Below are 13,468 nucleotides of genomic sequence, written 5' to 3' on the forward strand. Positions count from 1 at the left end.
TAAAAAAATATATATTTTTTATATTATTGTACTTAAATATAATTGATAAATAAAAAAAATTGTATAAAATAGTTAAATATAAAATTATTTTTATTTTTTTAAATTTTTTTTAAATAACTAATTTTTTTTTTTTAAATTTATCCAAACAAGTCCTAAGTAATGAGAGGTAAAACCGTAAAATTTACAAGCTGTTATTTTTTTCATTTTTTATATAAACACATAATTTATAACAAATATAACTTCAGATTAGACATTGTATCCATCAAACCACATTTTTATTATTCATAAATTTTTACAGATTTTGATTTTAATATTTTAGTTTTTACATAAATTATGTAGTTCACACTTCACAGTTTCACATGTCTCCAACTACTATTTTTCATAAATTTTGAACTTGAGAAAACCTATTCGTAAATGTAATTACTGATAAACATACCTAGGTTTTCAACACCAAACTTCAGATAATTTACAATGTTGGACGGAATAACGATGAACATTTTTAAGTTTCCTTGACTTCAATAAAAGCTTATTTACTGTTAAAAGACTTAAGAATTAAGATGCAAACGCCATGAATCCCAAAAGCCATACACGGCCAAGATTGGCTAGCCTAAAAACTTGTACATTATTTTGTTTTGGGTCAAGCTAGAGACACCCAAAAATTTTTTAGGACATACCTTTTATTCTGGCTTTAACACACATAAGCCGCACAAACAAGACAACAGCGAACAAAAACATCATGCAGTAATACGAAACACAGGCAGAGAGGAATCTGTCTGTGCGGAAAGACGTACAATTTTGGTTTCGGTTGACGCATCGCCGCACTCATTAATTTCTGTGTGGCCTTTGTCTTGAAACCATGTGCTCTGATTTCTGCTCACAATGGGAAAGTTTGGACATAAGTATAGCTGAAGCAAAGAAAAACAATATTCATAGTCCAAAAGAAGAAAAGCTTCATGACGAATATACACAACCGGAACCAGAGTAGACTTTAATAGGATAAACATGATTATGTAGTTCAAAGAAATCAACTTGATCAGATCAGAACAATGTAGCTGACCCATAAAAGAAACCAACGTTCAGCTATTTTGTGGCTTCAAAATCTTACTAAGAATGTTCATAACAGCCAAGTCAATTCGACAGTAAAGTTAGCAAAGTGAGACACTCTTGAGGCTGCAGAATTATAGAAATTTTCTGTTATCCCCGCTTTTACATGGTATTAGCATTATTTTCCTGACTTTTTTTTTTAATTTTATCTTTATTTATATTTTCCCGTTGTGTGGCTCATTGTTCCATGCAGCTAAATCTTGCAAGAGAAAAAAGACATAAGATGCAACTCACCTGCTCCGAATATGGCAAAAATTTTCCATCAAATGTCAGGACCACACGATCTTTCCCATCTACTCCCTTGACTTTGTCAACTGAGCAGTAGAAATCTATTGCTGACGTGCTGAAAATGAAAATTAACAAAAACTATTTGTTAGGCAGGGAAATCTTCTAAAAATAAAATGTTCAGTTTGCTTTCCACAAGAATTTTATTATTTGCTGAGATCTTAAGCACGTTTAAGTGAAAATGTTCCATTATAGATTGGACAATGGAGATAGTAAAGACGAAAGAAGGATAAAAGGTGATAATAATGTATGTCATAAACTGTGAGTGGTAAACTTTCAATCTCCAAAGAAAGAACTTCAAATTTCTTCACTTCCGACTTTGCTCCTTCAATTTTAACTTGCACTCTGATAACGATAAGATACCCTTTCTTGTCACAGGAAGGGTGCAGGAAGATACGTTTAAGAACATATGAATGGACATCCAGGACAAAACAATAACCTGATATTCTAGGAGAAAGAGATAATGCTGGCTAACTAGGAAATAACATATAAGGAATACGATCATTAAATCACAGCATGTTTGTATGTGGTTGAGCCTTGCGAGGTTTAGATTCCTCATCCGAAAATCATTCATAAGCATCCGGTTGTAACAAGCATAAGACCAAGGTTTCAATTAGACTATTAGAGATCATTAACCAGGACTCAGTTTCAGAAAAACCAGAATGTCTCTTGGTGTCTTGTCTGAAATCCTCCTAACAAGACATTATTAATAAACACAATTTAACATTAAACCTTTTAACAATACAATATTCCCATTAGCTTCGGAATAAAACTCTTCTCTCATGACACTTCTAAGGAAGACTCAAACTCATTATTTAGATTGTAAAAACAGAAACAACCATTCTTTTAGTAAAAAAAAAAAAAAAAAAAAAAAAAAAAAAAAAAAAAAAATCAGTGCTTCCAATTAATTTGGACTTTTGTTAAGTCCAAGTAATCATTATTTTTGTTCTTAAGTACTTTTTTATTGTTAATAATTTTTTAAAATCGAAATTTATTTTTGAACACTTAAATCATTGATTTTGGTGCTATAGATCACATTTTATTAAATTTATTTTGGTTCATCTTTTACACTCAAAATTTTTTTTATTATTGTTTATTTACCAAATAGTATTACTATTTTTTATAAATGCATTGTTCAATTTTCACCATCTTTAATTTTTTATAATGTTCTTTATTTACCCTATTTCAATTTTGATATTATCTCTATTTCAAAAATTACTTCCGGATTCAAATATACACTCACCTTTTCATTTTCTTTTTGAAGACGATTGGTTTAGGTAGAATGAGAGAGAGATTATATGTCCTTGAACACAACTTCACTAATAATTCATTCACTACACATTCTATAAATTTCATCCAATTCTCACCCATTAATCATTTAGAATATTTTTTTAGACAAAGACTTAAATCATTTACATAAATATTTTTCTTTTATTTCTATGCATCATGATGAAGCTTGTGACATTTGTCATCTTTCTAAGAAAAAAAAACTCTCATTTTCTCAAAACTTTAATAAAACTAATGTAAGTTTTGATTTATTACATTTCTATTCTAAATCATAAATATTTATTAATTATTATTGATGATTTTAGTCGCTTTACATAGATTATTTTATTAAAATCAAAAGAAAAAGTACAAAATCATATAAAAAATTTAATTAATTTAGTTGAAATATAATTCAACTCAAAAGTCAAAACTGTCAGTTCCGATAATGGACCAGAATTTATTTTACATGATTTTTGTGCTTCAAAGGGCATTATTCATCAACGTATATAGTTGTATTGAAACCCTTCAACAAAATAGAAAGGTAAAACGTAAGCATCAACATATTTTGAATATAGCTCGTGCTTTTATTTTTCAATCTAACTATCATCTTTTTAGTCTTATGCCGTTAATCATGTTGTTTATTTGCTTAACAGAGTTTCATCATCTGCAATTAATTTTAAAACACCATTTGAGATTTTATTTAATTATCCATCAAATTCTCATGACTTTAAAATTTTTGGATGCTTATATTTTATTTCTACCCTAATGGCAAATAGATCAAAATTTGATCCAAGAGCTAAAAAAGACTGTGTTTATTAGCTTTCAACATGGTTTTAAAGGATATATTATTTATGTTTTAGAAGATAAAAGAATTAAAATGTTTAAAAACGTGATTTTTATAAAATGATCTTGCCCTTAGTCATAAAAAATGTCTAATTCCATACACCCAACTCAACATTACTAAACACATCTTCACAAAAGCAAGATTCAGTTAGTTTTCTTATTGAACCAGAACCTATTTCTATTGACTCACACCTCATTTTCATTAATCCACCCACTAACCCACCCATTCTTTCATCTTTACCTACAACATCAACATCTCTTATTCTTCCTTTAGTCTCCATCGAAGCCGCACCAAGCCAAAACACATCTCAATCCTCTACATCCAACATAACACCATCTTCCTCCAAATTCTTTTCTTCATTAGCCTCATCATCACCACCCCCTTCACTAGAGGAGCCCCTTCTTTCCTGTCACAGCCACCAAGCTCGCCACCACCAATCTACCTTTTTTATTATGTTTGTAATTTCTCTTTCACCTACGCAAATTTCTCTTCCTCAAGGTGCCTTTATCTAATCTCTTATATTATGTCTTTTTCTTCTATTTTTCCTACTTATAAAACATCTCTTCTATCTCTATAATCTGAGATTGAGGCAAAGTCTTTCAAGGATGTCAACAATCATCTAGTTGGCGTGTGCCATGAAAGATGAATTGGATACTCTTGAGTTAAACAAAATTTGGTGTCTTGTTGATTGTCCTGCAGGTGTTAAGTTAATTAGTTGTAAATGAGTTTACCGAATCAAATGTAAATCAGATAGTTCTATTGATAGATATAAAGTGTGTCTTGTGGCTAAGAGATTCACTCAGATTGAAGGTTATTAATTTTTTGGAGATATTTTCTCCTGTTGTTAAGCCTGTCATTATCAGATTAGTTTGTCTTTGGCATCCATGAAGTACTGGCCTATACACCAACTAGATGTCAATAATGCTTTATTGCACGGTGATCTCTCGAAAGATGTTTATACGCCTCTGCCTCCTGGAATTGTGCCAACTCATCCGAATCAATGTTGCAAATTGTTAAAATCTCTATACGATTTACGACAATCTAGTCACATATGGTATGAGAAACTCTCCAATCTTTTACTATCTCATGAATACCAGCTAACTATTTCTGATCATAATTTGTTTGTTAAAATCTCTATTCTTCTGGTTTACGTTGATGATATTGTTATAATTGGAAATTCTATTTTGGAACTTACTGCTGATAAAATAATTTTGAACCATCATTTTAAAATTAAAGTTTGGGTCATTTGAAATATTTTTTGGGTATTGAAGTTGTTCAATCAGGAAAGAAAATTTTTCTCTCTTAAAGAAAATATTGTCTTGATATTTTAGAAGACTCTGGTTTGTTAGGTGCCAAACCGGCTTCTATTCCCATGGATAGTGCTATAAAACTTCATCAGGATGACCTTCTCTCGGATCCTTTTGTTTATCGATGTTTGGTTGGTTGCCTCATATATCTTACCACCACGAGACCAAACATCATGTTTGCAACACAACAATTAAATCAATTTATGACATCTCCTACTCAGTCTCATCTTTAAGCCACAAAGCGAGTGTTGGGGTACTTAAAGAGTAGCCCTGGAAAAGGAATTTTCTTTCCCAGAAGTTCAGAAATTTAGATTTTTTATTTTAGTGACTCTGATTGGGTCGAATGTCCTGATAATCAATGATCTTTAACAGGCTATTATTTCTTCTTGGGCAACTCTTTAGTCTCTTGGAAGACCAAGAAACAAACCACTATTGTCTGCTCATCTACTGAAGTAGAATATCATGCACTTGCCAATACAACTTGTGAACTTCAATGGATACTTAATGTGTTATAATTTTTATGCATTTCTCCTATCTGACCACCAGTTATATATTGTGATAATTATAGTGTGCTTCATATTGTTGCTAATCCAATTTTTCATGAACAGACTAAACATTTGGAGGTTGATTCTCACTTGGTTCGACAGAAAGCTCAAGTTGTTATGATGAAACTTTTCCCCATTTTTTCTTCTGGCCAGCTAACTGACATCTTCATTAAGCTTTTGTCACCTCAACCATTCCATCTTAATCTAAATAAACTTGGAGTTCTTGACATTTTTCATCCTCCAGCTCGCGGGAGCGTATTAAACCTCTCTTCCATATTAGCCCATGATAACAACAAAAAATTCACACACCAACCTACAAATTCAGTCTAACAGAATACATAAATTTCGCCACAATTTTAGCTTTTATTATTTTTATTTATTCTTACCTTATTTTTATTTATTCTTATCTTATCTTTATTTATTATCTTATCTTTATTGGTTCTTATCTTTCATAGGCAATGTTGTATATATATTCAGTTTTACTTTTATGATTTTTCAATCAAGAAATACAAAGCAGAATATTTTTTATCTTTGTTTTTCTTATTCTGTCAGAGTTTTATTACTATAAGATCTCTGAATCTTTTGGTTTTACCATCCAAAGATTTTGGAAATGATTCATTCAATGAGATTTATGACATTGATTATCACTCTGATATTTCTTCTCTGGAAACACAGGTGCCTTTGGTGGTGCCAAAGAAGACAAAAGCCTTTATTAAGAAGGAAGTGGTTAAACTACACGGGTTTTTCAAGTCAGTCATATCGGATAAGGATAGGGTGTTCATAAGTAAGTTTTAGTCCAAACTATTCCAAGCCACATGGGAAAAATTCAAGTATAGCACGACATTTCATCAACAAATCAATGGCCAAACCAAAGTGGTGAATCGCTGTTTGGAAACTTATTTGCGATGCTTTGTGGGTGGCTACCCGAAGAAATGGATGGGAGTTTTGGTTTAATACCTCCTATAATGTCTCATCCCAAACAACACCATTTTAAGCACTTTATAGGGTGCCAGCACTAGTTCTTTTCCATGGAGAGACATTTTACATCACATGTCGAGGAAGTGACAGCATTGATCGATGCCAGGGATGCTATTTTGGCAGAGCTAAAGATGCATTTGTTGCAAGCACAGCAGCGGATGGGCATCAAAGGGATATGGAGTTCAAGCTTGGCGAGTGGTTTTATTAGAATTTGCAACCTTATCGGATGCAGACACTAGCTCGAAGGATTAATGAAAAGCTGAGCCCGCATTATTATGGGCCATTTAAAGTGATTTGAAAAGATAGAGACGGTGGCATACAGGTTAGCCATGCCTCTAGGGTGAAGACTTCACATGGTCTTCCACGTTAGCAAGTTGAAAAAGGCTGTCCCGCCACAGCAGCAAGTGCAGACGCCTCCATTGGGTTGGCTGAGGATGGTGAGCTGGTGATGAATCCTTCTTAGATCGTGGCATCGCGTACCGCAAAAGATGGGACTTTGGAGTATTTGGTGTGTTGGGAGGGCCTCTCTCCTTGTGAGGACAGCTGGAGCGAGTGATAATATTGCGGGATATTTTTTTGGAGTTTCACCTTGAAGACAAGGTGATTGTTCAAGGGGAAAGTATTGATAGAGAGACGCATACTACTATCAGGTTTGAGTTGTGTTACCAAAGGAGAGGTAAGTAGCAATTAAGTGGCAGTTTAGAAGTTTTAGCATAGTCTAACTGGCTGATATGTTGTTAGACTCTATTACTAAATAGTTAGGTTATAGTTAGTTTAGTTTACTATGCATTTTCTATTATGAATTCTGTTAGAAACTGGAGAGAATCCCTCTCCCTGAGTTGGTAGTTCTAACTGTATAGAATCTTCTAGGAAGTGCTAATTGGTGATTCCCGTGTAGCAGTAAAACTTACCCGTTCTACTAGTGTTGGTTCTATCATAAAAAGCAAGGTTCTGAAATCGGTTCGAATCGGTCGGTCAGACCGGTCAAACTATGAACCGACGAAAAACAATTTGGTCAGTAGGTATAATTGCCTGTTTTAGAAACCGCTTTTAAATTGCTGAACCGGACGGAAACCGTCCAATCGATCCGAACTGGAACCCAATAGGTTTTCACATTTGAAGCTTGAACAATGTCGTTTCCTTCATTAATTAGAGAAAAAAACGGTAACCCTTAACTTTAATGGCCTAATCCCCTAAGGCCAGAAAACCCAAGGTTTAGTGGTTCCATTTCCATGCATCTTCTTCCTCGCACCCAACCGCTGCACATCCCTCTGCTACCGTCTCGCCTCCCCTTCACCAGAGAAGCCCCTTCCGTCATTATCTTCACCACTCCTTCCATTATCGTTTTCTTCTTCTTCTTTGTTGGATTGTACCCGTGTTATTTTCCGTCATTTATTAACCTTCTGCCTTCTTTAATTTGTTGCAGGAAGTAGTTAGGGAGGACGATGACACAATGTCAAGAATGAGAAGGAGATTACTGAATTGGTATTAGTGTATGGGTGCCACTCATATAAAGACGTCTAAAACGTCTTTTTTTAAAGATGTTTTTTAGTAATTAAAATTTAACACATATAATCGATTAAACCGTGTGTTATTTTTGTCAAAATTAGTTCAGATAAATTAATTTTACTGAAAAAATAGTGAATCAAATTTTGAACGGTCTAAATTAATATTATTTTTTATAAAAGATGACTACAATACCCTTATCATAAAAAATGACTAAAATATTCCTATTATATATATCGAAAACTCTAAATTCTAACTTATGACGATAGAGAAGTAAAGGGCTAGAATTTATGATTATTAAAATTAATATATATAATAGGAGTATTTTAGTCATTTTTTATAATAAGGATATTGTATTCATTTTTTATGAAAAATAATATTAATTTAGACCAGTTTAAGATTTAATTCATTATTTTTTTGGTCAAATTAATTTGTCTAACCTAATTATAACAAAAATAGCACCATCTAATCGATTATATGTGTTAAATTTTAATTATTAAAAAACATTTAAAAAAAAAGATATTTTATGTGTCTTTATCTGAGTGACTCCCTTAACGTATTATTGTATTAGAAAACTTTTTTTATTATATTCATTGGATATCGAGGTAGGTCCAAATTTATGGTTACATTCTTTTTTTTCCTTGTGATTACATTTTTTACATTAAAAATTTTATCACTCACTTGTACAAAAAAAAAAAAAACCATTTTGTCACTTATATTTTTAAGGCAAAATAAAAAATATTAATTTAAACATCAAAATTAAGGAACCTTTATATGTTAAATGTCGAGACAAATAACTTTAAAGAATAAAAAATATTAGTTATTGTTATTATTATTATCATTATTATTATTATTAAATGATAAATATTTTTATTGTTCGATGTTTATTTCACAATATATATTATATAATACAATAATTTTGTATATATTTTTCATTTTATTTTAATATAATTTGTTTGATTACCAATTAAATAAATTGAACAGTTTAATTAAACTTTTGAATTGGTAGTTTAACGAATTAATTTTTAAAATCTTATTTATATAGGATTGTGAGACTTTAGTTATACTTTTGATTTATGTATTTTTAGGATATATATTAGAATATATTTATATTTAAGTGTGTCGGTTGAACTAGTTGAACTTATAAAATAGTAAATCAATAATTAAAACGGTTCAATGATTGGTTCAATTTTCATAATCTTAATCAAAAGTATAAAACCTTACATCAATATTACATAAAGAATCCTAAAATTCTAAAATCCTGATTTCAGAGTATATTATATCAGCACTTTGAATTATTAATTTAAATTATCAGTTAACAATGCTTAATAATTTGTACGCTTCATATTGAAAACAAGGATTCAAAAATGTCCCAACACTGATTGAAAATGGCATAACCACAAGCATATGAATATCAATACATAATGTATTATCAGTTGAATATTCTCTCTAACATGGAAACCATGTTTCAATAAGCCTCAACATATTTAGTGTACATTTATATTTGTAACTTAAGAATATATATATATATATATAACATACATAGCCTACTGCGTTATAAGAAAATCAAAATTGATTTCAGCGGCAAGAGTTAGTTTCAATTTTTCAATAAGGACCAGTCTTGACAATAATTTAGAGAATTCCTTAGACCTAATCTAATATCCTCTTTTTAAACAATAAGCTGTAAAAATTGAATGGCATAGCATATATGACCTGCGGCATAGCATTATCAATATAAAAAAGCATCACAAATAGAGTATAATTTGATCAAGCAAGAGAAATTTATAAATAAAAAATTCGAAACTTACATCCCATCACCAAAGTCTTCATTGATTATTTCTTTAATGCTCTCCCCAAAATGCATAACAGCTTCATTCAACCTATGAAAGAGAATATCAATAAAACCCGAGAAACTAAGCTTCCAAAAACTGCAAGTAATATGATGCATCATGCGTAATACATTCCTAATATTAGAAACCAAAAAAGAGAGTAACACAGGTCCACAAAGTACATGTAATTGTAAACCACTTGGAATGAAGTATGTCACATATTCCTTGAGTGAACAGAAGCATTTTCAAAAGCTGAAGCAGGTATTATATCTTTACTGACCTTATATTTTGCTCATATAGAATTGAATGCCACTGCCTCCATTCCCCTTTTATCAGTCACTAATCTCGTACATTCTTGAATTAATTTATCTAAATTTATATTCAGATACACTGGTCCAAGAATTTACCAAATTTCGTTGTGACAAATAAAAGAGAACGAAGACAATAGCATTAATCTTTATCCATTCTCAGACAGTGATAGATTGGTTTCAGTTCTACACCATGTTTCATAATTAATTCCTTTTTTGAACTTAAACCAAATTTACAGCACTGAAATGTGAGGAGGAAGAAGAAGAACCTGTATACAGTGGGGTCTTGGATGAGGTGAGGGTCATAAGACCTCAAGGGATGCCTCATCATCTCTTCCAAAAGATCATCGGTCAGCTCGGGGAGGGCTGCCCGGAGCTTAGGGGCAGTTTGGGGTTTGAGCTGAGCTTGTCTTTTCAGGAGCTGGGCAACATACACGTTGGTCAGTCCGGTTTCCTCCGCTAACTCACTGTACGACTTGCCGTTCTCCTGCTTCACAGCTTGGAGCTTTTTCACTATGCTCGCTTTGCTATTATCCTCCATACCAAAAGATGATTAACAAATAATGGTTCAACAAGAAATAGTGTGTTCAGCAGTGGTCAGATGATTGTGGACTATGAAATCATTATTTATCATGTGGGGAGCAGCCGCCCAGCAGCAAAGGTGCGGACCAGCATCAACCCCTCCTTAAAAATCGTTATTTTATTTTAATTATAATTTATAAAATATTTATAGTGATAATTATTATATATTTTTTGTTTAATTTTTTTAATAAAAAATTTTATATATTTTTATATATTATTTCGTGCAGTATATGAAAATATATACTAATTTTATTATATAAAAATTAAATTTTTATACTAAATAATAGAGTTAAATTGGCATATTTTTAAAAATATTTTTTAATTTATTTATTTTAATTCATTAAATCTAATTTATTAATTATATTAATTAATTAATTTAATTAGATATTCAAGTATTACACAAATTATTATAATTAATTAATTAATTATAACAAATAAATTATACAACTAATTGATTTAATTAATGCATATATTACACTAAACCCTAAATCAATTATAACTAATTAAAAAATTGATAGATGTAGTTTTGTCTTAAAGATATTTTTATTTTATTTAATTAATTAAACTAAATTAACTAAATTAACAAAAAAAAACGTTGAGTACCGTTGGATTTAACATCACAAAATAGTTGTAGATTTACCGACGAGTTAAGTGTCAAATTCGTCAGGTCAAATTATTTTCGGCGAATTTATGATTCCAACGGTAAAATTGCCGGTAATAATTAAAGGGAAAAAAAAAATTGACGCGTCATTTAGGGTCAGATTTACCTGCAGAAAAATTTAATGGTAAACCCACTTATTAGTGAAATGCTTTGTTTTGACGACTCGCAATACTAATACATTACCGTCGGATTTTTTGAGAGTAAAACCAACATTAACTGTGCCATAAATTTGAAGCGCGAACCCCCTCTCTCTCTCTCTCTCTCTCTCTCTCTCTCTCTCTCTCTCTCTCTCTCTCTCTCTCTCTCTCTCTCTCTCTCTCTCTCTCTCTCTCTCTCTCTCTCTCTCTCTCTCTCTCTCCAAGAGCCACTCCTCATCTTTTTCGCTGTCATCGTTGTACCTATCGGATTCTGAACAAGCTGCTACCATTGCTGTCGTCGCTTATGCCACTGCTTTTGCCGCCATCTATGCCGCTGCTACCACTGCCTACGTCGTTGCTGTCTACGCTGCTTCTTCTTCTCAGCTCTGGTGCTCTTCGTTAGGTATTGCTTCTGAACTTAGAATTTTCTAAAATTTTGATTTGTTGATATAATTTATAAGGTTTATTTACTGTTTTGAGACTTCTGATTATTATTGATTATTTAGTTCTGAACTTAGGATACTGAATTTGTTTAGTTTCAATTTCAATCAGAATATATTCTAATTTGTGCTCCTTATTTAATTCTGAACTTAGGGTATTGAAAATTCTAAACTTAGGATACTAAATTTATTTTGCACCTATTCCTATAAATAACTTATAACTACGTTTAATTTGGATAGAAGCTCACATGCAGTTATCTTCATGTAAAATTGTTAGTTGAGATCGTTAGATAACAATTTAATCAAATATGTCAAATCATCTAATAATTTTTAATTAACAACTTCAAATGAAAACAATTACCTATGAGTTTTCACTTTTAATTTGTGCTATACATACTAAACTTTAGGTGACACCATTTGAAAATACAGCTGCTGTGATCTTATAAAGCTTTTGATTTGGAATTGCTAGCTTTCTTCAAGTATGATTGGGCAATAATTGTGACTTGTGAGGATAGAAAATCCAATCTTCAACAATCTACTACTCGATTTAAACTTTTGTCTTCGTTCGTCGGCTGCAATTTATTTCTTTCCTTATCAGCCAAAAACCAATATATATGTTACAGTAGTAAAAAAGAATTTATTAGGAGACAACTGCTTCAATGGTTGAGATTTCATGTTCTTCACCACCACATAAATACAAGTTTGTCGTGACAACTACTTAGACTTTATTTATATATATATATATATATATATTGTAGGAATAAATTAATTTCAATAACCCAGATCATCTATATTGAATCACCAAAACTATATCATAATGCGGAAGCGTATCTTTACTCATAAAAATAAGGAATTAGAGATCAGAGATTGATGGAAGGATTGTCTCAATCTTGTGGTTCTTTCGATCTTCCTCAATCAAAGTCTTCTGTATTCCTAGGCGGTTGAATTGCAACTCTTTTGATGGGGAAAGAACAGCAAAGACGGCTTTGGTATATTAGGGACCGAAACCCCGAAGGCACTATTTATATTTGAGCATGGCACCCATTAAACCTTAAAACCCAAATAAAATAGTATCTAAAGTCCAAAAGATAATATATCTAAAATCCAAAAGATAATTATCTAAAGAACAAAAGATAATATCTGGTTTTATTCTTATTTAATTCCAAATCAAAAGTAATTATGACTTATTCAATTTAGCATTTATAGCAATAAATGAGATCATCATTATATAAGTCATTTAATTTGAAATAGCATAATTTGTGATTATATTTTTTCATTAATATATGTATTACCCACAAACAAATTAGGAAATTAAAATAATTTCCTAACAATCTCCCACTTGGGCTATACATATATATTTTTTTGACATAATCACATCTTATAAATTTTATGCGCGCATCTGAATGCTACATCTCTCATTACTTTAACAATCTGGTCCGTCTCATATATTAGATATGGAATCACTGCAGCTTTTATCACATTAATGTCGTGACTAAACCATGACAATTACCATCATAACATACTTAATGCATAGATCAAATTTGGATTAGTAATATGGAAATTACATGTCAAGTGATCTCATGCATGTCTATTTCTAGCTGGTCCAACATTAAAACTTTATTGAGATCAAATACAAAACAAATGAAATAAACCATCAACTTAATTCTGCAAAAAAA

The 13,468-nt window shown here is 31.2% G+C and overlaps 1 protein-coding gene across 3 annotated transcripts; it reads right to left on the minus strand.

Annotated features, from left to right (window-relative positions):
- Window positions 1-484: 484 nt before the first annotated feature.
- Window positions 485-10,674, minus strand: LOC112766682 (cyanate hydratase). Of its 3 annotated transcripts, none has more exons than XM_025812580.3 (4): window positions 10,242-10,674; window positions 9,644-9,715; window positions 1,339-1,447; window positions 485-870 (listed from the first exon to the last, which is right to left on the minus strand). In XM_025812580.3, the coding sequence occupies exons 1-4, from the start codon at window positions 10,511-10,513 to the stop codon at window positions 826-828; spliced, it is 498 nt and encodes a 165-aa protein (XP_025668365.1). In that variant the 5' UTR covers window positions 10,514-10,674; the 3' UTR covers window positions 485-825. The 3 variants fall into 3 exon arrangements, with proteins under 3 accessions (XP_025668365.1, XP_025668364.1, XP_025668366.1); XM_025812579.3 differs by having other exon boundaries at window positions 485-905; XM_025812581.3 differs by lacking the exons at window positions 485-870; window positions 1,339-1,447 and adding an exon at window positions 9,244-9,548.
- Between the last annotated feature and the right edge of the window lie 2,794 nt (window positions 10,675-13,468).

This window comes from Arachis hypogaea, chromosome 17 (genome assembly GCF_003086295.3).
Source record: "Arachis hypogaea cultivar Tifrunner chromosome 17, arahy.Tifrunner.gnm2.J5K5, whole genome shotgun sequence".
NCBI classification, from domain to species: Eukaryota; Viridiplantae; Streptophyta; class Magnoliopsida; order Fabales; family Fabaceae; genus Arachis; species Arachis hypogaea.